At 32.7% G+C, this 25,996-nt stretch overlaps 1 protein-coding gene across 1 annotated transcript; it reads left to right on the top strand.

Moving 5' to 3' along the window:
* Positions 1-575: 575 nt before the first annotated feature.
* Positions 576-24,559, top strand: LOC127718649 (solute carrier family 2, facilitated glucose transporter member 5-like). The gene is made up of 6 exons (XM_052224702.1): positions 576-679; positions 2,671-2,775; positions 3,767-3,945; positions 15,585-15,709; positions 16,205-16,363; positions 24,354-24,559. The coding sequence occupies exons 1-6, from the start codon at positions 620-622 to the stop codon at positions 24,557-24,559; spliced, it is 834 nt and encodes a 277-aa protein (XP_052080662.1). The 5' UTR covers positions 576-619.
* Positions 24,560-25,996: the final 1,437 nt, after the last annotated feature.

Below are 25,996 nucleotides of genomic sequence, written 5' to 3'. Positions count from 1 at the left end.
AGGGCCCCCAAAAAATTACTAGTGTAAAACCATTCAAACAGAAAAACCAACGGTCTAATCTATATAAAAACGAGAAACGAGAAACACGTATGAACTACATAAACAGACGACAACTACTGTAATCAGATTCCTACACAAACTACACAAAATTGCACAATTTTCTTGCATTTAGATGATAATTAAATATCACCGTAAAATTTTACTTTACTTCACAATGCCACACAAAAAAAATCTCTCTTTTCATAAATGCTGATATGTTCACCAAACTAAATTGCATATTTGCAGTATGCTTTTCACAAGATTTTAGCAAGCATGCACCATGCAACCTTCTCTTAGCTATAGATATATTACATTTATTTTTTTTCATTACATTATCTTCCCCTTCTATACTAAATTAAACTGGAAATAATGCATCATTTTTATGTACAAAAGATTTTAATATTCATGATATTGATTAGTCATTTTGAATCTATTGGACAATAATACAGCATTAGGTTTTATAGCAACTTTTTCAAAGATTTGTATTATCATGATTATACCGTAGTGTTTATTATTTTTTAATTTCTTGACAGAAACAACACAGTCCTTTTGGGGAGTATGCATAGTTGTTCTTCTGCTTATGTTCACACCAATAGGATTTTTTATTAAATTTGAAATGGGCGAAGTTGACATTAAAGCTGTAAGTATATTATGATAATGCTGCATGCATGATTATTTTATACATGACATGTGCCACTAGTGGAGAAGGATCTGCTAACCCTTCTCAAGCACCTGAGAACCCCCACAGTTGTTGGTTGAGGTTCATGTTGCTCAGTCTTTAGTTTTCTATATAGTGTTTTGAGAACTTGTTTGTTTTTTCATTGTCTTTTGCTTTTTTATTCAACCTCAATTTTTTTAAAGATGTTTGGTTTCCAGATAATAACTTGAGTATAATTGTATGGATCTCTATGAAATTGATCCGCAAGGTTCCATATCAGAAAAGAAAGGTTGGGATTGATTTTAGGGGTTATTGTGCTAACTGTTTAGTATTAAGGGACAAAAAAAGGGCAAAAAACAAGCATTTTTCATGTTTCAGGACAATAATTTGTGTATAAGTGTATGGATTTCTATGAAATTGTACCCCAAGGTTCCATACCAGAAAAAGAAGATTGGGATTGATTTTGGGAGTTGTACGTGGCCTGTACTGTTTAGGAAAAAGGGGCCACATTGAATTATAATTTCTTCTACCTTGTATGAATTGCTTATTTCGTGACCAATTTCAATGGGGTTTAATTCAAAGTCTTGTTTTTTGGGGGGTTCTTTAATATGCTGAATCTAACCCTGTATTTAGAATTTGGTTTTTGGGTCCCATTTTGGTTTACATTAAGGTCCTAAGGGTCCAAAATTAAAAATTATTTGATTTTAACAAAAAATGAATTCAAGGGATCTTTGATATGCCTGATCTAAACATGTATTTAGATTTTTGGGTCCAGTTTTCAAGTTGGTCCAAATCAGGGTCCACAATTAAACTTTGTTTGATTTCAGCAAAAATTGAATATATGGGGTTCTTTGTTACGCTGAATCTAGCCATGTATATTAAGATTTTGGATTTTGGGTCAGTTATCAAATTGGTCCATATTTAGGTCCAATATTTAAACCAGTTCCCTGTTAAAACAGGTCTACATTTTGTACACTGACGAAAATGTTGTATTTGAAATAAACTTTCCACTCTGTTCAAATTAACTCTTTGTACCTAAAGAATCTGCTACTTAAAAAAAAAGTGATTTAATTTGATGTTATTTCTAAACATTACCGAGGTTAATCTAAACAAAGTAGATACAAATGATACGGGTTATGTTTTTCTCATATATTTTATGATGGTATGATACTAAACCCCTAACGGGAGGAATTGTGGTTGATTTTCATATGATGAAGACAAAATCTTTCAATCAGTTTAATTGAGGTCTGGAGCTGGCATGTCAGTAACTGCTCGTAGTCCTTTGTTAATTAAGTATCATTGTCGTTTTGCTTAGTTTTTTTTGTTACCTATTCTGACATCGGACTCTTGACTTCTTTTAAACTGAGTTTTACTGTGCGTATTCCTGTGTGTTTGTTTATTCTACATTAGCTAGAGGTGTAGGGGAGGGTTGAGATCTCACAAAACATGTTTAACCCCACCACATTTCTGTGCCTGTCCAAAGTCAGGAGCCTCTGGCCTTTGTTAGTCTTGTATGTTTTTTTTTAATTTTAGTTGTGAGTGAGGTGAGAGTTTTTTAGCTCCGTATTGAGGTCTCACTGTGACTTTGAGATGAAGAACATCAATAAAAGCGCAGTTCCTTTGCTTTTGTATGTTTTTTTGTTGTGCATTTACTGGTTTTGTGTCATGGATGGATACCCCATATCCTTTGTTTTTCTATCATTTATATGTTTTGGAGTTTAGTATGACGTCCATTTTTACTGAACTAGTACACATTTTTATTTAGGGGCCAGCTGAAGCCCGCCTCCGGGTGCAGAATTTTCTCGCTGTGTTGAAGACTCATTGGTGGCCTTTGGCTGTTTTCTGCTCTTTGGTCGGGTTGTTGTCTCTTTGACATATTCCCCATTTCCATTCTCAATACTGTCTTGTTTGATCATAATATTTGCCTCTATATTTTAAAGCAGTTAATCATATTGCTTTTTCTTTTGCAACAGGGAAGCACAACAACACTTGCTCAACGTGGAAGTATTTTGGTAACTATTATTGGGAATACACTTCCCTATGGTTACAATATGGCTGTGCTGAATAATCCTGCAGTGGTAATATTTTAGATAGTAGTGATTATAATTAGCTAATACATGTACCAAAGCCATCACATCTCACTATAGCTAAAAAAAAATATTTCCTTGAATTTGACAGTTGTAATTAAATTAATCCTACATTTCATTGCATTAAAAACATATATATATACAATGTATTCAAATGCCTGGTATTTCTTAATCATAAGAAATCAGATGGACAAGGTATAATTTGCAGTTGTCACTACACATAGGCAGACATATACATATATTAATTTACAGTGATTGTATGCTTCTAAAAATAGATTAGCATCCTGTAATTATACTAAAGAGATGAGTAGATGATCATTTCTGTACACTAAAAGAATACTTCGTGTATTGTATCAGATATCCTTGTTTAATTCCTACGAGAAGGTAACACCTCCCGAAACGAAAGCTGAATTTTTTCAGCTATAGTTAGAGGAGGGAATAAGGTGTCTGCGCAATGCTAGGTAGTGTTGTCGTAGAAGTTAGAAATAAAAAGTACAGGTTCCAGCCCCGCTCCGGGAGGAAGTAAAGAAACAGATCTACTCTAACATCATTAGGCTGATTTTCTAGGCACTTTATATATATATACCTTGGGTGTTTCAAAGCACCATTCTTTTTTATTTGGTGTTTCTATAGAATATTTTAGAAATATGAGTTTACATGGTTATTAAAGCTTTTATACAGGAAAAAAATGGGTAAAAATTTGATTGGTTAACTTCAAGTGATGGTTATTATCTTATATGCAATCAAATGTTATGTGAAATTTTGTCTGTAATACTGGACAGGAAACTTTACTCATGCCAAGAATTTTTGTATCATCAATGAGCCTATGTGTGTGTCATCATTACAAAATTCCCGATTTAGTATCATTTCATTATCATATTCCAAATTATAATCAAATTTTATTAAGGTTAAATTTGTATAATGAAATTGTAGATGTCGTTTATAATGATTTTAGTTATATTATTTATTATTTACTTTTCAGAACATAATTGCCTATTACAACAAAACTAATGGTAGAATTCCCTCAGAAGTAGAAACCAGAGAGTATGTAGACTGGGATTATGATATAAATCTTGTGTGGTCTTCTGTAAATGCTGTATATGTTTTAGCAGGTTTTATTGGTGTATTGTTTGCTGAAAAGATTGCAGCAAAGTATGGGAGGTTAGTAATTTGAAAAAGAAATTTTTATTGACATTACACCTTATATTGATAAATCAGAAACTCAATAAAAAAAACTAGATACCTCCTAAAAACCTGTTGTGCCAAATTAAAATTATTTGTTTTATTTCAGAATCACAATTTTGATAACTGATCTATGTATTTTTTGTAACCTGTGCATTTGTTAATAGATACATATGTTTGATTATCTTTATAGTGGTAAGCTTCTTTTTTGATATAACTGACATGGTGTATATTTTTTAGGAATGTAAATTATACGTAGATTATTAACAAATACTAACAGCTGTATATATATGTTATTTACTAATGTTAAAAAGGCAGGGATAAGGTACAGTGACTCTTTTCACAAAAAATCTTACGATTAAAATTGATCGTAAGTTATACTGAAATGTGTATGACTTACGAGTATTTTTACTCTTAAGATTTTTTGTGAAAAGAGCCGCTGGTTCTTGATTGATGGTTGGTTGCTTAACGCCCAGTGACGGTTCTTGATGTACAGATTTAGATAAAATATGATATATTTGAAAAAAAAAGTTATTGGCCTGTAGTTATCCAAAAGAAGAAGGGTTGCCTTTTTTATATAACAAAGAGATTTTTGGAGTATTACACTCATTTCTTCATTTTTGATAACATAATATGTTAAAATCTATTAAATTTGTCCAGAATGTTCGATTAAACTGTACACTGAGCCATCAATACAAAAATCAAAACACTGTTAAACAAAGCTAAAATTGGTCACCATATTCTAACATTCAGAAATCTCAAAGTAGGATATAAAATCTGTGGTTATTACAATATCATTCTTTTGATAACAATCATTACTTTTCCCATCCACAAGTGCACTCATGTTTCAAATTCTAAAACTACAAATATTGATGTATGTGCCAGCCTGTTCAAATTCGTTTTTTTTTAACTACTTTAAACTTAAATATCTAGATTCTAACAGGTGGTAAACATGGTAAACTTTGAAATCTGTAGTTGACATAGACTGTAAAATCTAACAATTGATAATTAATTTATTTACTGAACAATCTCCCTGTTTGTTCAGCAACACTAACCTTACAGGGATACTCTGTCAAATGTTGTAGACACAGTATTTTTTATAACAGCATATAGCATACCTGCCAACCCCCCCCCCTTCCCCTATAAAATCTCCTGCTTTCAGATATTTTGACCTGGAATAACCTGCGTTCGTAATTCTCTGGCTTTTTCATTACTTTCAATAGAAATAAAAAAACAATCAACGGTCATTTGAAAACTTTGGTCAGAAGTTTTTATTGTCGAGCCTGCAACTTTTGTCGCAGAAAGCTCAACATAGGGATAGTGATCCGGCGGCAGCGGCGGCATTAACTAACTTCTTAAAAGCTTAATATTTTAGAAGGTAAAAGACCTGGATGCTTCATACGTTGTATATAGATGCCTTATGATATGAAGTTTCCGTCTGTCATATGTCCACTGTCCTTGACCTCATTTTCATGGTTCAGTGACTACTTGAAAAATGAGTTAAGTTTTTTTGTAATGTTAATTTCTCTCTTATTATAAGTAATAGGATAACTATATTTGGTATGTGCGTACCTTGCAAGGTCCTCATGCCTGTCAGACAGTTTTCACTTGACCTCGACCTCATTTCATGGATCAGTGAACAAGGTTAAGTTTTCGTGGTCAAGTCCATATCTCAGATACTATAAGCAATAGGTCTACTATATTTGGTGTATGTAATGATTGTAAGGTGTACATGTCCAACTGGTAGGTGTCATCTGACCTTGACCTCATTTTCTTGGTTCAGTGGTCATAATTTAGTTTTTGTGTTTTGGTCTGTTTTTCTAATACTGTATGCAGTAGGTCAACTATTGTGGTGTATGGAAATATTTTACAATGTTCATGTCAGTCTGGCAGGTTTTATTTGACCTTGATCTCATTTTCACGGTTCATTGCTCAATGTTAAGTTTTTGTGTTTTGGTCTGTTTTTATACGACCGCAAAAAAATTTTGCGGTCGTATATAGGTATGACGTTGGCGTCGTCGTTGTCGTCGTCGTTGTCGGCGTCGTCCGAAGACACATTGGTTTTCGCACTCTTACTTTAGTTTAAGTTAATGGATCTCTATGAAATTTTACGATAAGGTTCAATACCACAAAAGGAAGGTTGGGATTGATTTTGGGGGTTATGGTACCAACAGTTAAGGAATTAGGGGCCAAAAATAAGCATTTTTGTAACTTCCAGACATAACTTGTGTGTTAGTGTATGGATCTCTCTGACATTGTACCACAAGGTTCCATATCACACAGGGAATGCTGGGATTGATTTTGGGGGGTAATTGCCTCAAAATATTAGGAATTAGGGGCCAAAAAAGGGGCAAAAAACAAGCATATTTCTAGTTTCATGACAATAACTTGTGTGTAAGTGTATGGATCTTTCTGAAATTGTACTACAAGGTTCCATATCACAAAGGGACAGCTGGAATTGAGTTTGGGGGTAATTGCCCAAAACGTTTAGGAATAAGGGGCCAAAAAGGGGCCCAAAATAAGCATTTTTCTAGTTTCCAGACAATAACTTGTGTTCAAGTGTATGGATCTCTTTGAAATTGTACCACAAGGTCACTATCACACAGGGAATGCTGGGATTGATTTTGGGGGTAATTGCCTCAAAATATTAGGAATTAGGGGCCAAAAAAGGGGGAAAAAACAAGCATTTTTCTAGTTTCATGATAATAACTTGTGTGTAAGTGTATGGATCTTTCTGAAATTGTACTACAAGGTTTCATATCACAAAGGGAAAGCTTGAATTGAGTTTGGGGGTAATTGCCCAAAATGTTTAGGAATAAGGGGCCAAAAAGGGGCCAAAAATAAGCATTTTTCTAGTTTCCAGACAATAACTTGTGTTCAAGTGTATGGATCTCTCTGAAATTGTACTGCAAGGTACCATACCAGAAAGGGAAGGCTGGGATTGAGTTTGGGGGTGATGAATCATAAGGGGGTTCAAAAAATTTGGGGGTTGGGGGGGTTTTTTTTTTTCCTTTTTTTCATTTTTTTTTCTTTTAAAATTTTCCATTTTAAGTTGGTTATTTCTGTTTTATATTTAAAAGCAAATAATAATGATATGATAGGAGATACACACCAAACAGGATATATAATAAGTATTGTGCAATAGCAAGAAATTTTCAATTGCACAGAATTGCACAATAGCAAGAAATTGTCAATTGTACAGTATTGCGCAATAGCAAGAAATATTCAATTACACAGTATTGTGCAATAGCAAGAAATATCCAATAGCACAATATTGCGCAATAGCAAGAAATTGTTAATTGTACAGTATTGTGCAATAGCAAGAAATATTCAATTGCACAGTATTGTGCAAAAGAAGATACTTCGTATAAATTGCTTATTTCTTGACCAATTTCAATGGGGTTTTATTCTTGAATTCTTGGGGTTCTTTAATATGCTGATTCTAACCGTGTATTAAGTTTTTGGATTTTGGGCCCCGTTTTTAAATTGGTCCACATTGAGGTCCAAAGGGTCCAAAATTAAACTTTGTTTGATTTCATCAAAAATTGAATTATTGGGGTTCTTTGATATGCCAAATCTAACCGTGTATTTAGATTCTTAATTTTTGGTTCCGTTTTCAAATTGGTCTACATTAAGGTCCAAAGGGTCCAAAATTAAACTTAGTTTGATTTTAACAAAAATTGAATTCTTAGGGTTCTTTGATATGCTGAATCTAAACATGTATTTAGATTTTTGATTATGGGCCCAGTTTTCAAGTTGGTCCAAATCGGGGTCCAAAATTAAACTTTGTTTGATTTCAACAAAAATTGAATATATGGGGTTCTTTGATATGCTGAATCTAACCATGTATTTAGATTTTTGATTTTTGGGCCCCATTATCAACTTTGTCCACATTGAGGTCAAAAGGGTCCAAAATTAAACTTTGTTTGATTTCATCAAAAATTGAATTCTTGGGGTTCTTTGATATGCTGAATCTAACCATGTATTTAGATTTTGGATATTGGACCATAATAGGTGAATGTCCAATTTAAAATTTTTAAGTTCTTAGACCACATTCATTCTGTGTCAGAAACCTATGCTGTGTCAAATATTTAATCACAATCCAAATTCAGAGCTGTATCAAGCTTGAATATTGTGTCCATACTTGCCCAAACTGTTCAGGGTTCGACCTCTGCGGTCGTATCAAGCTGCGCCCTGCGGAGCATTTTATTCTAATACTGTATGCAGTAGGTCAACTATATTTGGTGTATGGAATTATTTTACGATGTACATGTCAGTCTGGCAGGTTTTGTTGGCGTCGTCGTCGTCGTCGTTCGAAGACACATTGGTTTTCACACTCTAACTTTAGTTTAAGTGAATGGATCTCCATGAAATTTTACCATAAGGTTAAATACCACAAAAGGAAGGTGGGCATTGATTTTGGGGGTTATGGTACCAACAGTTAAAGAATTAGGGGCCAAAAAGGGGCCAAAAATCAGCATTTTTGTAACTTCCAGACATAACTTGTGTGTTAGTGTATGGATCTCTCTGACATTGTACCACAAGGTTACATATCACACAGGGAATGCTGGGATTGATTTTGGGGGTTATTGCCTCCAATTTTTAGGAATTAGGGGCAAAAAAGGGGCAAAAAAACAAGCATTTTTCTAGTTTCATGACAAAAACTTGTGTGTAAGTGTATGGATCTTTATGAAATTGTACTACAAGGTTCCATATCACAAAGGGAAAGCTGGAATTGAGTTTGGGGGTAATTGCCCAAAACGTTTAGGAATAAGGGGCCAAAAAGGGGCCAAAAATAAGCATTTTTCTAGTTTCCAGACACTAACTTGTGTTCAAGTGTATGGATCTCTCTGAAATTGTACTGCAAGGTACCATACCACAAAGGGAAGGCTGGGATTGATTTTGGGGGTAATTGCCTCAAAATATTAGGAATTAGGGGCCATAAAAGGGCAAAAAAACCAAGCATTTTTCTAGTTTCATGACAATAACTTGTGTGTAAGTGTATGGATCTTTATGAAATTGTACTGCAAGGTACCATACCACAAAGGAAAGGCTGGGATTGAGTTTGGGGGTGATGAATCATAAGGGGGTTCAAAAAATTTGGGGGGGGGGATTTTTTTTTCCTTTTTTTTTTTTTTAATTTTCCATTTTAAATTGGTTATTTCTGATTTATATATAAAAGCAAATAATAATGATATGGTTTGAATAGGTAAATTAAAATTTTTTAAGTTCTTAGACCACATTCATTCTGTGTCAGAAACCTATGCTGTGTCAAATATTTAATTACAATCCAAATTCAGTGCTGTATCAAGCTTGAATGTTGTGTCCATACTTGCCCCAACTGTTCAGGGTTCAACCTCTGCGGTCGTATCAAGCTGCGCCCCAGCGGAGCATTTTATTTGACCTTGACCTCATTTTCACGGTTCATTGCTCAATGTTAAAGTTTTTGTGTTTTGGTCTGTTTTTCTTAAACTTTAAGCAATAGGTCAACTATATTTGCTGTATGGAATGATTGTAAGGTGTATATGTCTGTCTGGTGGGTATCATCTGACCTTCACCTCATTTTCATGGTTGATTGGTCAATGTTCAGTTTTCCTGGTTAACTTTGTTTCTTAGATACTTTAAGCAATATGTCAACTATATTTGATGCATGGAATGATTGCAAGGTGTACATGTCTGTCTGGCAGGGTTCATCTGACCTTGACTTCATTTTCATGGTTCATTGGTCAGTATAGAATTTCCATGGTTTGGTCTGTTTCTTTTATACTATAAGCAATAGGTCATCTATATTCTGTGTATTGAATGATTGTATTAAAGGTGTGGTTTATCTGACCTTGACCTCATTTTCTTGGATCATAAATGTTAATGTGATACTTGTAGTAAAACGTTATATGTAGGACTATCAACATAAAATCAATGGTCAGTACAGTAGGCGAGACATTTCAGCGTGTGCATTCTTGTATTTGATATATAAGTAATCGAGATTCAGTTCTACTGGTCCAAGGACACAGTTATAGTCCTTTGGTTTTCGTTGTCTACGAATATAGTCCCTAGTGTGAAAAGTGTATAACTTGCATTTTTTTTTTATACACTTTCCCAATTTATTTCTTGATATTTTATGCATGAAATATTAAGGGGATGAAATTACATGTTAAAAAAATTTGGGTGCTGAATTTTTATGTTAAGTAGTGATTTGGTCCAGTTAAAAAAGGTCAAAAATTAGAATGTCTGAAGCTGTCAAACTGAATTGTAGCCCCCCTTAACACAGAATTGTCAATACTTTGAGTTAGAGCTGGTAGAAGTTTCTATAATTTTGATATTATTTGTATCAATAGTAGTACACTACACTGTAAAAATCTTTTTGAGATAGAGCAGGTGCGATTTTTTTAATTTGAATTTATTCTCTAAAAGAAATGCACTACGAAATAACTGTGTTCTCGGGCCTAAGAGATGAATTCCGTAAATGTAGATTCTGTACTTTGGCAACTTTCCTGAATGGTTTGCTGGTTTCAATTTGTCAAACTCAATAAAAGTAAAGGATTTACATCTTTGTTTGACAGAAATTCTGTTAAAATGTCCCTTTTTGGCATTATACGGCTAAATAAGCATTTTAAAGCAGTTTCCATTTTATGCCTAAGAGCCATGCTGACTTTCTATCTGACAGCATTTTATGTTCCTGATATTTGTGTTCTATGCTAAAATCAAATTTAATTAACCATTTGTGAACTCTGAATCTAGAGAAAAGTAGATTATCACAGAAAAAATGTGCAGAATATTTGTATTTATGTCCCTGGTTAAACGGCCTGTTTGTTGTATGTGAAATGTGAAGAGCTTTGAACATATAATCCATCACAAATATTTCACTAAATCTGTAAAAAAAACACTTTACAATGATCAGTACACCCTATTCATTTCATATGCTACCATAATTTTCTTCTTTAGGATAGTAAGTGGTTCAAATATATGCCAATTGAGACTAAAACTACATGCAAGTTTTCCATTGAAAAGTGAAAAACTGGTCATCAGACCATACTGTCTGCAAAAAAAAGTTGAATTCAAGAGTCCTTTTGCAATTAGACTTCTTGTATCATGACATCTTAGCATAGAAATGAGCAAAAAGTAACAAATTTCCATTTCTTATAGCCTCTGTGTGCATTTTTATATGTAAATATGGGCTACGGCCTAAATCGACTCTATATAATTCTCAGTCTTACATGGCCTAAGACCATTTTATACTCATGTGGTATGCTTTTTGTAACTTTTCTTTACATTTAAAGTACATTTAATATATATGGAAGAATAATGTATGGTTAAAAAACTTCAAAAACTTCAAATTGGTTGAAAAAAATGCATGTTTATGTAAGGCTTCCCTTATTTCGAAAATCTCTATTTTCAGGCACAGGCTCACATAAATTTGACTTTTGAATAACTGTAATAAATCTGATAAATCAAATGAGTGTTCCGTTGCTATTAATACTTATTACATTATATTCAAGAGTATTTAAAAAACAAATTTTTGCAATATCTAAATTTTTTAGGCCAAAATCTTGACAGTTGAAAATATTTGATTTAAACGTCAAAAATAAACATCCAAATTTCAATACTAAAATGGCCCTAGTTTCTATAATATATGTCCTATGGCCATGAAACTTGGCCAACTATCTTATAATTTCCTAAGCTTAGGTCATGCAAAATTTTATTAAAATTGGTCAAGTCTTTCTATCCTATTAGGTCCAAGGACACAGTTATCGTCCTTTGGTTTTTGTTGTCTACGAATATAGTCCCTAGTGTGAACAGTGTATAACTTGCATTTTTTTTTTATACACTTTCCCAATTTATTTCTTGATATTTTATGCATGAAATATTGAGGGGATGAAATTACATGTTAAAAAAATTTGGGTGCTGAATCTTTATGTTAAGTAGTGATTTGGTCCAGTAAAAAAAGGCCAAAAATTAGAATGTCTGAAGCTGTCAAACTGAATTGTAGCCCCCCTTAACACAGAATTGTCAATATTTTGAGTTAGAGCTGGTAGAAGTTTCTATAATTTTGATATTATTTGTATCAATAGTAGTACACTACACTGTAAAAATCTTTTTGAGATAGAGCAGGTGCGATTTTTTTAATTTGAATTTATTCTCTAAAAGAAATGCACTACGAAATAACTGTGTTCTCGGGCCTACTATGTCAACTCCAACAAGATAGAGATCTTTGTCTGGAACAAGTGGCAATGTAAAAAAGAAGAAATACATTTACAACTGCAAATCGAAATGTCAAGCAGATTTGAATGAAAGATTTTCAATTTTTACGACCAAGTTCACTTGGCAATGAATCTTATATCATGTTCAATCAACTTTTTGATTTCTTCTGGTGGTCTGTACGGGCGCATTACGTTTGCGCACATTTAGGGATTAAATTTTTTTACGTGTGCGCGCAACTTTTGATTACATTTGCGCACATTTATTTTACAGGTAAAATAAAGGTAATATAATTAAGAATAATATAAAAATATAAATGACTATAATTTGTTAATTTTCATATTATAAATTTGACTATAAATTATTAATTTTGAAAAAAAAAATGGTAATTCAAATTATATATTGTTCATATTGAACTCTAAAACAAAATATAAAGTGATCATGATAAATCCCGTTAAATCGTAAGGCATACATGTAACTTCGTTGCGAATATTTCAGAGTGAATAGTGGTTCGTTTGTCTGAAACAAATCGGGGAAAAAATCATTTGTATACATTGTACATATTGATAGAACACTAAAGTCAGGGGATATTTTAAGGATTCCAAAGGCAGAATAAAAACTGACGAACATTCAACATCCATTCTAAATGGTAACTGTGAACATAAACACTAGGCCGATGCTAGAAAACTTGAGAGGGAGATTATCTGTGTAGTGGTAATAATAATACTTTATTCCAAAAGCAAGTACAGCTTACAGAATATATATATGCAGTGTCTGACAAATTAATTATGCATCCACCATATCACATAAACAGACATGTAATCAAATGTTAACTACATTTAAATACATCAAGTCACTCTTATACATAATACAATATTAAGTATAACGCAGAGTATGACATCTACAAAATTTTCAAAAATTAGCAGCGTAGTTTCTCAGCTGATTTTAAGTATTTACCAAGATTGTTTAGTTCTTTTTAAATATTTTATACAAATAACAATTGTATCAATTTATAAGTAGAGGGGTTTCTCCAATAATTATGTTTGATATATTTTTCCCTAATGTCAGCATGTTTATTACATTCCAATGAAAAATGAAATTCGTCTTCAATGGAAATTGTATTACATAATCTATCTTTCCTTTTTAAGTGTAAATAATAGAATAAATTAATAAATAAATAAGTATTATTACCTGTATTTACCTGTAAAAAAAATGCGCGCAAATGTAATAAAAAGCTGCGCGCAAACACGATGATTTTTGCGCGCAAATGTAATGGTAAAACACGCAAACGTAATGCACCAGTTTGTATGATGTTTGAAAGCATGCTTAGTGTGAGACTGACACAACAAAATCAAAATATGGAATGTTATGAGTTATGAGACTCGGAGGTATTGAAAAAGGCTTAAAAAAACAACTTGTATAGATTATAAACTTGGATTGAAGAAATAAAGTATATTTATTAACTCTTAGTGGTGTTTTGTAGATGGATGTGTAAACAAGTCATATATTTAATTTTAAAATTTCGTTCACGCAAAATCTCCCCGTCAGCTGTCATAAGTGAGTTGGAGATCTCCCTCTTTGAAGGTTTCAGAGGTTGGCAGGTATGGCATATAGTGCAATAAACTTGATTTTGGATGAAAAAAGAAAAAAAAAATATCAGATTACTCCTTATAGACATGATAGAAGCTATAGTTCCTCTTTATATTGCATTTAATGACAATTTTGTTTTCTAATATGTGACTGACAATGTATTAGTTTGTGATTAGGTCAGTATAATATGCAGTTGTTTAGCAGTGGCACATTTCATTTCCATGGTGATAATATGGCCATGCCCCCTCAGTCATGGTCTAGTGATTATGAAACTTTTGCTTACTTAACATATAAAAATAAGAAGATGTGGTATGACTGCCAATGAAACAAATCCACAAGAAACCAAATGACACAGAAATTAACAACTATAGATCACCGTATGGCCTTCAACAATGAGTAAAACCCATACCGCATAGTCAGCTTTAAATAGCCTGAAAATGACAAATGTAAAACAATTCAAACAAGAAAATTAACAGCCTGAATTATGTAAAAAATTATGAATAAAAAACAAATATAATATACAGCAACAAACGACAACCACTAAATTACAGGCTCCTGTCTTGGGACAGGCACATACAAAATGTGGTGGGGTTAAACAAAGTTGAAGGCGCCAACCCTTCCCTAACCTGGGACAGTGGCGTAACAGTATAACATAAGAACAAACCATAAAAATCAGTTGAAAAGGGCTTAACTCATCAGATGGATACAAAGCAGAAATACATCTAACAAAAACACAAGGTGGACATGGCAGGGTACTTATACATCATGATCACTGCAACAAAAAGACTCTTAGTACAGATCTGAGAGTACTCTCAGTAACTGACAGCTAGTTCAAAGCCAATACCAATGGATTTAAGGGGCCTTGGTGGCCGAGTGGTCTAAGTAGTTACTACTGTAATCACTAGCCAGTCAACACTGAGGTTGTGAGTTCGAACCCCGCTCTTGCGGGCGCACTCAAATCCAATCTTAATTGACTAGGATTGTCAGTTTTCCTATCAAAGGTCGGTGGTTTTCTCCGGGCACTCCGGCTTCCTCCACCAATAAAAACTGGCCGCCACGAATAGCCCAAAAGCGGAGCTTAAAAGTGGCATTAAAACACCAAAAATCAAATCAAATCAAATCCAATGGATTTAGTGTAAAGATGTCATTAACAGTCAGAGAAAAACATGACCTTGTGCAATGCCAAGATATAAGTTTTTGATTAGGTCAGTTTATAGGGAACCACTAGTGGTATGTCAATGATGTTTGGTATGCAGATACATAACTATGGCACATCTCATTTCCATGGAGACTTTTTGGCGCCGCCCCTTCAGTCATGGTCAATTGACTTTGAAAATTTTGCTTAGTTAACACATATTAGTTTGTGATTACATCAGTTTAAGTCAAGTATTAGCATTTGCAAGTCTTCTTTTCAATGGAGATTATTTGGCCCCACCCACTTTCAGGGTTCATTGACTTTAAAATGTTTACATTGTTTACAAGTTAAAGTTTGTGTTTAGGTTAGTGCTAAGGTAACCACCTTTGATTAGTCAATGGTATTTCGAGTTTTCTAAGCATTGGCATTTCAATGGAGGTTATTTGGTCCTGCACCTCAAGTCATGGTTCATTGACTTTGATTTTTTTGCACAGTATAAATGTTTAAATATTGCCAATTTGATGCATTATAATCAAAATGATAAACAAGTGACACATATATCTGTGTCAACAGATTGCCTACTTTTTCCTTTTTTTTTTACAGGTGACCAATTCAGGCTCTAAGGAGCCTCTTGTTGCAGAAAAATTTTAGTTTTTAAATTGTAAATTTTAGACATTATGCTTATGTTTGTTTTCAGACGCAAACCTATGATGGTCAATACAGTTTTAGTAATAATTGCTTCCGCTGTTGGAGGAACAACTTTCATCTCAGACTCAATATGGGTTTTGGTAATACACAGAATTTCAATTGGACTCTATTGCGGTAAATATTATTTTCTTCTTAGCTATTGTCATATTTTTGCATAGAAGTCCTCCTTCTTAGTTCATCATCACAAACTTTTAAAAATCTTCTTCTCTGAAACCGCTAGTCCAATTTCAACTAAATTTCGCTGAATATTACTCAGAATTTTAGTTTAAAGGCTTAGGTGTTTTGTTCCCACCAATCAACCAGCATGACCACCATGGTTGAAAATAGGACATAAAGTTGATATGCAGGGGAAAAAAACTTTCTCTGGGTAAAGTTTTTTGTTAAGATAGTTTTAATAAATTATGCAGTTAGGCGATCAGAAAAAAAGTCCTATAGTCTTTGCATTTTGAAAAAAAACAACAATGATTTTGGTCAAAGAGTCTGTAACCTTTGGAAACAATTTTAGAATCTGTTCTTCTGACTATGTGACCATCTCTTGTAACATTTTCTTATTTTGTTTGCTTTTTGAGAGTTTGTTTTTACGAATGTGTATAATTTGTTCTTTTCTAGGTATAGGTTTAGTATTATCAGGAATGTATGCCATGGAGATATCTAAGTTCACTCTGAATAGAGTCAAAGGATCATATGGCACATATGACAGATGGTTTCAGCTCTCAATTACTGCTGGGATTTGTATTTCTTCATTCTTAGGCATTAGTACATTTCTAGGTAAGAAAACAATACAGATTGGTTATTAAACTGTCTAGGTGATCTTTTTTAATACCCTGCATGCATGTTCATCTTGAGGGAGAACGTTGAAGTTCAGTGTTCAAACTGGTATTTGCTGCTGAATCAACTAACGAATAAAAACATCTCATAACCTACATATCAGCAATAAAATTCGAAGAAAATCTTCTTTTTATTTCTCAAGCTACAAGTTTTATTATAGTTTTTAACCTATCCATGGGTTAGTTCATCATTCTGTCAGTCCTTTTCTGTATGCTACCTCAAATACTTTAGATTGGAATGCAACCTTTCTTGTATCTAATGAGAGGATGATCCCCATGAATTATGAGGTCACCATGTCAAAGGTCAGGATTGCAATTACTAAAAATAAACTGAAATTTGTTCTGTTATGGAGTTTCCTGGTTCTTAATCAGTTAACACATATGGGATTGCTTTGAATATAATGAGTGGATAATCCCTATTACTTGTGACTTCAATACAGAAAAAAGTCAAGGTCAAACTTACTAAAAATATTCTGAAATGTATGTGGACTCTTAATGCTAAATAAAAAACTATATATTCGATTTCAACCAAACTTTGATATATAATAGAAAAAAAGAAGGATATGGGGTATCCATTCATGATACAAAATCAGTACATGCACAGCAAAAACGCACAAAAAGCAAAGGATCAGTGCTTTTATTGCTGTTTTCTTCATCTCAAAGTCACATGGTCACATAAAATGAAAGGAAGCTTCCTATTGATTATGAGGTCACTATGTTTTAGGTCAAGGCTATCATCACTAAAAATAGACCAAACTTTGTGCAGAACTGTGGTTTCAGGATAATAATAAAATACCCTTGACATATGAGACTGAACCTTTACTTGAATATGTGGTCATAGATATTAATTAAGAGGAATGTTTCAGTCGCTTGTTCTAAGGTCAATGTTCTTCTTCTTCTTCTTCAGTTTAAGAAAACCATACTGATGTTTACTTTCTGGCGTATGCGTGGTAAATGTTTCCAAATTTATAATTATATTAGACAAAGATTGAAATCAAAATTTGTTTTCCATATTTTTGTTATATTATATATTTTTACAATTTTTCTATGTTTTTAGATTTTTCGTTTTGAATTAAATTTTCTAATATTTAATTCTTTATTTTATTTCTTAATTTAAGATAAAAACATGATTGCCTTTTTACTTCAGGTGTGTATAGGTATCAAGGAGCACATCGTGAGTGAGTGCACACTTGAAGGTTTCTGTAGTGGTGTTTTTAATTATGTCGGAGGATAATTTGTCTTTAATGGTTTGACAAAAGAAAGAAATTTTGTATCTGTCTTTGTTTGTTACATTGGATTTGTCGGTAGGCATCTTAATTGGTGGATCTTGTATTTGACTGACTCTGCTGTAATAAATTTTGCGATGGAATGGCAATATTTTCTTTATAATTTTGTGGAACATTATTTTTTTTTTTTTTTTTTTTTTTTTTAAAGCTGTCAAGGTGAACAGATGTGTTTTTTAGAGCCCCAATACAAGTGCTTTTACTATAGATATTAAGGAACAAATCATGATTTAAATAACAACTTTAAGTAAACATGGATATAACTACATCATTTTTTCAAAACATTTCATCATTTTTTGGAGATTTTAGTGGATTTAATCTGGAGGAAGTTAATGAATACACAAAAGATTGTGAGTACTATGACTTTAGAGATTGTACAGACAGATCATGCTCATATGTCATTACATTTAAAGCTCCTGCAATCTTCAATATTTTCCAAAATATTCTATTTACAAGTTTTGACCAAACACTTTTTGAAGACAGGGAAAATAATGGTCTTGTATTTAACACCTTTCTAAATGGACAGAAGACAGTTCTTCATATATACAAACAAACATGTACTTTGCATGTCCAATGAAAAGGTTGCAAACAGTGGATTGACACTTATTTCAACAACATTGCAAAAATGTTGATTGAAAAAGTTAATGAAAACACTGAGATGTTAGAAGCTGCATCTCAACCAAAAGACAATAATGCTAAAGAGCTCAAATTGGAAAGTTCCCAAACAGAAATGAAACATTTCGAGTTTGACATACCTACTCGCTTATTAGTCGGAAAATTGGGAAGTAAAATTCATAATCCAGAGAGGGGGACCGACTAATAGACGAGATCTAGCGACCAGAGGAAAAATCCAAGCTTGAGAAAAGTGGTCAGGAGTGAATTTCCTGGTCAAAACTACGTTTTTGATTGCCAAACCTACATAAATCAATAAATAAAAAGTTTTTGTTGAAAATAAATGACTACAATACTGTCTTTGTGTTTAATTTGTTCTTTGGTAAACATTTTCTGCAAATTCGTGTTGAAATTCTACTGTTTCCGGTTTGTGTATTGATTTTCATGGTCACATGGTTTTCCTATAAACCCAAAAGAAGAGCCAAGAACCAAAAATGAAAAGGAGATAACAATGTACCAAATATGTGAAAGGATGTTTTCAGCAGAGTTATTGTGTCATTATTGTGATATCATGATATCAATTCAATGCTTATAAATCATATAATAATCAAAAATAATTTTAAGATTCATTCCCAAAATCAAAATATTATTCATTAAAGTGTCTCAGGTAAACAAAAATTACAAAATTGATTGACAAGCCAATATAATCCATTGATAACCCCAATTAAGAGACAAAGAGTTGTATTTACTAAAGGTGTGAAAACTATCAGTGATAGGTAAACAGATGACACTAATGAGTTGGAGTTAGTTATTTTAATATATTGATTAGCTTCACTTATTTTTTTTAATCCTTTAATCATCACAATATAATAAGAATTATGAAGTGTACATGCTCATTTAACACCCAGTTATGTATGCTGTGAAAAATATTTTCATCAAGTGTTGATTGACTTTAAATTTTTCAGGTTCATATTGGTTTATATTCGCTTTTCTCAAACAATAGGTTGTTAGTCATACCCTACAAAATCATTGATGCATTACGTAAACAACACATGGCTAATCTAACATTTGAACAGTGAACAAAACAAGAGAAATGAATACATCTTTATTATTAACAGCAATATTATCATGATGAGCATCAACTAAATTCAAACCAAACAAACATTAATGCAGAAATGAATATTATTCCTGGATTTGCATTGGTTTTACCGGCGTTCAGTTACTGTCAGCTGAAAAAAAAATGCCCAAATTTTGTCCGACTTATACGAGGGTCAAGACTAAATCCTTAGAATTTGGAGCTGAAAAGGGCCCCCGACTTATAGTAGGATCGACTATTAGGCGAGTTTATACGGTAAGTGAACACTCAGATATGGTGTCAGCTACCAGTTCATTTAATGAAACTGAAGTAAAGAACATCAAATTGAATCCTAGTGCTGCTTTTCTACTGACTTCAACACCCTGTGCTAAGCATTCTCTGGAACTAATGTTAAGATCGGAAATAGATCAATTAAAAGAACTGGTGTCGACTCTTATGGAGAAAGCGAATAACACCCCAACTTTTATTGATAAGCAAATTCAGTGCTCAAATGAAATGACAGACTCTGCAACTCAAACAGAAATAGAGAGGCCTAACAAAGACACAATAATGATGAGTAGGCATGAAATATCAGTACAAACTGTTGAGGAAGCACTAAATGTTAAAAGAATCAAAAGTCCTCAACAGCAACAAAAATCAGTACCAAGTCAATCAGTCTGAACTTCAAAAGGTACAGATGAAAATGGAATAAAGAACAAACTTATAATTGGCAGTTCTATCCTGCAAAGAATTAATTTGAGAGGATTGGACCGTAGTATCAAAGTCTCGACAAACCGAGGTGCAAATTTTAGGGATATTAGATCCAAACTGCAAAATACCAACATTGAAAACTGCAGTGAGATTATAATACAAGCAGGTGGAAATGATGCCAGTCGAAAGAGAGATCTGGTTTCCGTTCAAGAAGATTTAAAGAAAATTGTTATGAATATTCATGAAAGGTCACCAGACACAAAAGTTTTCATAGCAGAAGCAACACCAAGGATAGATTGTGATGTGGCGGGTATAAACAAAATTATTAAACAAACATGTGAAAACTATGATGCCGTTCAAATCAAAACAGAAAAAGAATTCGGAGTGAATAGACGAAAACTATTTTGGTATGATGGAATACATTTGACAGACTTGGGAACAGCTAAACTTCTGAAAATTTATAATAGTTATATTCCAATCCTAAAACAGAAGCAAAATACAAGCAAAAGCAACAAGTGTTTTAACTGTGGAGAAGGTGGACATAGTACTAGAAACTGTAACTTTGGACACAAAATTGAGTGTTATAAATGTGGTTATTTGGGACACAAATTAAAAAATTGCAAAAACAATTAGGGATGTGGCAAAGATAAGGAAGTTGAAATTACTGTAAATACATACACAAGGTTTGAGGTGTTAAGTAATATCTGTCAAGAATGTAACAAGGTGGCATGTGCTTGTGATTATGATAATCTTTTAATTGACATAAATGGAACATGTTCTAAATCCTTAATTAACAATAATGTAGACTCTGTATGTGTAATTAACAATATGGAAGTTCTCCCAGAGGCTAATGAGTGTGTCAATGCAAATAAGGGTGAAATAGTTGGTGAGAAAGGAAGTGGTCTGCAAATTGAATGCAAACGCATTAATGATCCTAAATTGCTTAATTCATTTGGTCTTCAAAAAAGGGGATTAAAAATTGCTAATCTCAATATTCAGCACATATTGCCAAAAATTGAGATCACATTATCCTTCTTCAAAAACTGCAGTGCTACAAAATTTCAAATTTATCATGTAACTGGTTTAAATCATATCTATCTCATAGATTCCAACAAGTTGAAAATGGGACAATCAAGCCAATGGCACTAGAAATAAAATCTGGAGTACCTCAAGGCTCCATATTAGGCCCCCTTTTATTTTTATTGTTCATTAATGATTTGCCCCTTCATATAACCTCATCTCAAGCAGACCTCTATGCAGATGATACTACCATTCACTGCACAGGTCGTAGTCTCAATACCATCCAGGACAGCATTACAAATGATTTAGACAGAATTGAAGAATGGTGCAAGGGAAATAAGATGTTTACAAATCCAACAAAAACTACATCTATGGTTATTGGTTCTAGACAGAAACTAGCAAAAACAGACCATGTTCTTAATTTGACTGTTGGTAACTCCCACATTAGAGATGTTAATGGCGAAAAGCTCCTAGGGGTTTTTATTGATGAAAATCTTGAGTGGACAGCCCAAATTGACACTTTGTGCACAAAAATCAGTACCAGGCTAAATCTTTTGTCTAGGATAAAGAAATCCCTCCCCCTGGAAACACGAAAGTTATACTTTAATGGTTATATTCTCCCTATTTTGGATTACTGTTGTACAATTTGGGGAAACACCAGTGATCGACCAAAATACAAATAGATTAGATAAACTTCAAAAATGAGCAGCTAGAATTATTCTTGAACTTCCTTATGATACCCCATCTAATACAATGTTTAAAAAGTTATCATGGCTTCGATTTACTGATCGTGTAATTTACCACAAGGCCTTATATGTTCATAAATGTTTATATGGATCTGTCCCAGAATATTTGTCTAACAAAATCTCCTATGTTACAAATAAAAATGGAATGCAACTTAGATCAAATACTACCCAATTATTTAATATACCAAAGGCAAGAACAAACACATTTAGAAGATCTTTTTCATATTCTGGCCCAACTTTATGGAATAAACTACCAGAAGCACTAAGACACATGTCAAACATAAATACTTTTAAAACAAACTGCTTTAAGTTTTTACTTGAAAATCCAGGAATTATTTAAATGATTATGTATCAATTTTGATTATGTTTTCTTATGTTTATCTTTGTTATGAAGAAATTGTGTGATGCATTGTGAGTGGAGGGTGAGGGCCTCAAGGGAGAATAGTGTTTATACTAATTGAGCATACCCTCTTGAAATAAAGATTATTATTATTATTATTACTACATGTACTATAGCCTTGTTCTTAGAAAGCATTCTTGTAATGTTTGCCATTTACTGGTGTCTAGCATCTCAGACACACTGATGGTGTTGTGATGTCTGTTACATGCATACCTTGCCCTCGTCTCTGTACTTTTTCTAATGATCGTATATGTTATAGATACAAAAATGAAAACAGATGGTTATATTAATATTAATGTCTAATATAATAACAGAAATAAAAAAATAATACCTTTGGTAAACATTTAAAAACAATTTAAGTCACTATAAGCTTTTCCCTATCATATATTATAGGTGTGGGGTATATGAGCTTGCTCATTTTTTATGCGCCCGTCAAAATTTTGACGGGACGTATTATGGTATACAAATGTTGTCTGTCCGTCTGTCCATCTGTCCATCTATCCGTCCGTCCGTATCTCAAAAACAATTTATGATTATTGCTTAAAACTTTACACACTTCTTAGTTTTATTAATCTTAAGATCTGTATACTTTTTGGTGATGATTCAAAATTTTATTTTTGAGTTATTGAGTATTTTGTAAAAAAAGGGGGAGGGGTTTTTCACATGTCGCGCCGTAGCTCAAAAACGATTTATGGTTATTGCTTAAAATTTTACACACTTCTTAGTTATATTAATCTTAAGATCTGTATACTTTTTGGTTTTGATTCAAAATTTTATTTTAGAGATATTGATTTCTTTTTTTTAAAAAGGGGGGTTTTCACATGTCGCGCCGTATCTCAAAAATGATATATGATTATTGCTTAAAATTTTACACACTTCTTAGTTATATTAATCTAAAGATCTGTATACTTTTTGGTTTTGATTCAAAATTTTATTTTAGAGATATTGATTTCTTTTTTTTAAAAAGGGGGGTTTTCACATGTCGCGCCGTATCTCAAAAATGATATATGATTATTGCTTAAAATTTTACACACTTCTTAGTTATATTAATCTAAAGATCTGTATACTTTTTGGTTTTGATTCAAAATTTTATTTTAGAGATATTGAGTTTTTTGTAAAAAAAGAGGGGGGTTTTTTCATGTTGCACCGTATGTCAGAAACTATTTATGATTATTGCATAAAAATTCACACACAAGACGACGGGTGTATCATGCGCTCATGGCGCAGCTGTTTATTAAAAGGTTCTTACATTTTTGGCAAAATTACAAAAACTAAATATCTATCATAATTGAAATGAAAAACAGAATACAAAGCAGAAATCAACATAACTTTGCATATGTGGTAAGTATATCAGGAATTTTAGATTCAAATTTTGCAAAAAGAAGTTTCAGGCCATAAAAAAGAATATGTTTGTTTGCCCTAACCCTACATACCAAGAAAATATCTGCCTACTCAAAATCTTTTATTGTCTTGATGTGAAAAAGTTTTTTTCAATCTGATAGGCATGAAGACTAAACAAAATCTGACACTTCAATTTCTCTTTGCCGAAAAAAAAAGAAGAAAATGCCTACCTACCTACCCACTGTCTCTACCTTTGGGTAGGGTTTGGGCAAACCAAAATATTTTTGGGTGTGGCCTCAGCATGTATTTTCCTTTATTCTTTGTTGCTGATACTCAAACTGATGAATGAACTAACTATAAAGTTTGTATTTTCTCAAAAACACCTTATTCCTGCTATACAATCGTTTTTCCAAGTAGTATTATAATAAGATGAATTCCTACCAGATTAGCAAGAATTCTGGTATGAATCTTATCATCCTGCCAAATTGGAATATATTCCTGGAATTTTCAGGGTTTTTTTCAGGCACATTACTGCTACATCCAAGCTGGAATATGTATACTTTCCTTTTAGTAATTCTTAACAAATGAAATTCCTACTGAATTCTGTGTTCATTCCAGCAGGAATAACAGGGGACTTTTTTCAATTTTAGTTGTTCTTTGATTAACTAAGATGTATAATTACCTTTAAGTTAGTAATAGCAAAATTATAGATATGATCATAGTTAATTATATTTAACTATCAGGCAATGAAGATAGATGGCAATGGTTATTAGTATTTAATATAGTACCTGCATTATCCAACGTCTTTCTTTACTGGTGTCCAGAAAGTCCAGTCTACTTAGTCATTCAAGGAAAGATTGACATGGCTAAAAAAGGTAATATATTAAAGTACATATGCAGGAATGCAGAGTATTTCAAACCATTTGTAACAAGGCACATAGTATTGTAGTAGAAATATGACTGTTTTATTACTGTGAATGTGCAAGTGGATTTAAGGTGGCTAGGGCGTCTTAATTAAAATTGATAGAATTTTTTAATAATTTGTCAAAATGAAGTATTTATCATGCTTTTTTCAAAAATATAATAAAAAGTGTAGGTCACTGGACTTTTTTTCATGCTACAGATAGTGCAAAATTGTCAGATTTTGTGTAGATAATGCATGGAAAATCAAATTTTGTGTGATAAAAAGAAAACTACCTGATAGAATTTTAAGATATAATGTGAGAAGATAGCTCTTATAACATGCTTTCAGATAAGAAAAAGAAAAAATGGGGTCACCGAACTTGTTTTCTTGCTACAGATTAAAATAGGTAAATTCACAACACTTTCTATTATAAAAATGACTTTATCGGTTTTATCTCCCCTTATTTGGCAAAGTTGAAAACAAATTAATCAAACACAAATAAGGTGTTTTTGAGAAATTACAGCCATAATTGTGATAAAACATACAATTTTCTATAATTATATCCAAAGTCTTACACATAAATTGCATACTACTCTCAAAATTTGCAAATGTAATCAAAGATCTAGACTAACGTTATCTGCTACTTCAGAATCCAAGATGGAGGAAGACACCTTAAATCTTTTCTCATGTAAGAACTACCCTTATAAGTTAATGTATCCACTTAGTGTATACACTTCACCTGGCAAAATTAATGGATTTAAAAAAAAAGCACTTTGCAGGGGTCTCATATATATATTGCTCTGAATGTAAGTCTAAGGCAAGCTGCTGAGACAACAAAATTACAACATGTTTGACCCCAAATATTAAGCTGTCAGCAGTGACATGACAATCACAGAGCTCTGAACATATGAATATCATCTGAAATTGCTATAACACATGTTTTATCTTAGTCTCAGATATTATTGATAAAAATCTACACATTGCCAAAGTTGCCTCTGATATTGAATGTGATGATAATGAAGCAGAGTCTGACTCACACTTCAACTTTATAAATCATGACAACATTTCGTTTAAAACTATTTACCATAATTTGAAAAATAAAATGCCGACAAGCAATGTCAACGGTTTGTTATAATAACGATTAAACTCAACAAAAACCAGGGGTGATCGTATATGCTCTAGAAAGGTAATCAGTTACTGCCCCACCAGTTTATATAAATTGACAGAAAATACAAAACAGTTGAAACAAACCAAACATAAATTTAACAAAAAGTTGCTTGTCAGCTTGACAACTTGAATGAGGTACGAAATGACTATTTCTCATTTTTATACGCCCGTTTACGGGACATATTATGGTATACCGTTGACCGTCTGTCCGTCCGTCCGTCGTCAACATGTCGGACATTGATTCAAAAACGCTTTAACCAATATGCATGAAACTTTTGTGAATTGTTTATATCTATTGACGTGAGCTCCCTTTCG

The sequence above is a fragment of the Mytilus californianus genome, unplaced genomic scaffold (assembly GCF_021869535.1).
Source record: "Mytilus californianus isolate M0D057914Y unplaced genomic scaffold, xbMytCali1.0.p SCAF_10, whole genome shotgun sequence".
In the NCBI taxonomy this organism is placed as follows: domain Eukaryota; kingdom Metazoa; phylum Mollusca; class Bivalvia; order Mytilida; family Mytilidae; genus Mytilus; species Mytilus californianus.
This window is presented reverse-complemented; position numbering and strand designations above follow the sequence as displayed.

Bases quoted from the DNA above. Each gene is read 5' to 3' on its own strand.
- LOC127718649 (XM_052224702.1), top strand. From the start codon at position 620: ATGTTCACACCAATAGGATTTTTTATTAAATTTGAAATGGGCGAAGTT. The intron at 3,946-15,584 runs GTTAGTAATTTG...GTTTGTTTTCAG, and splicing joins ATTGCAGCAAAGTATGGGAG to ACGCAAACCTATGATGGTCA. The intron at 15,710-16,204 runs GTAAATATTATT...GTTCTTTTCTAG, and splicing joins TTCAATTGGACTCTATTGCG to GTATAGGTTTAGTATTATCA.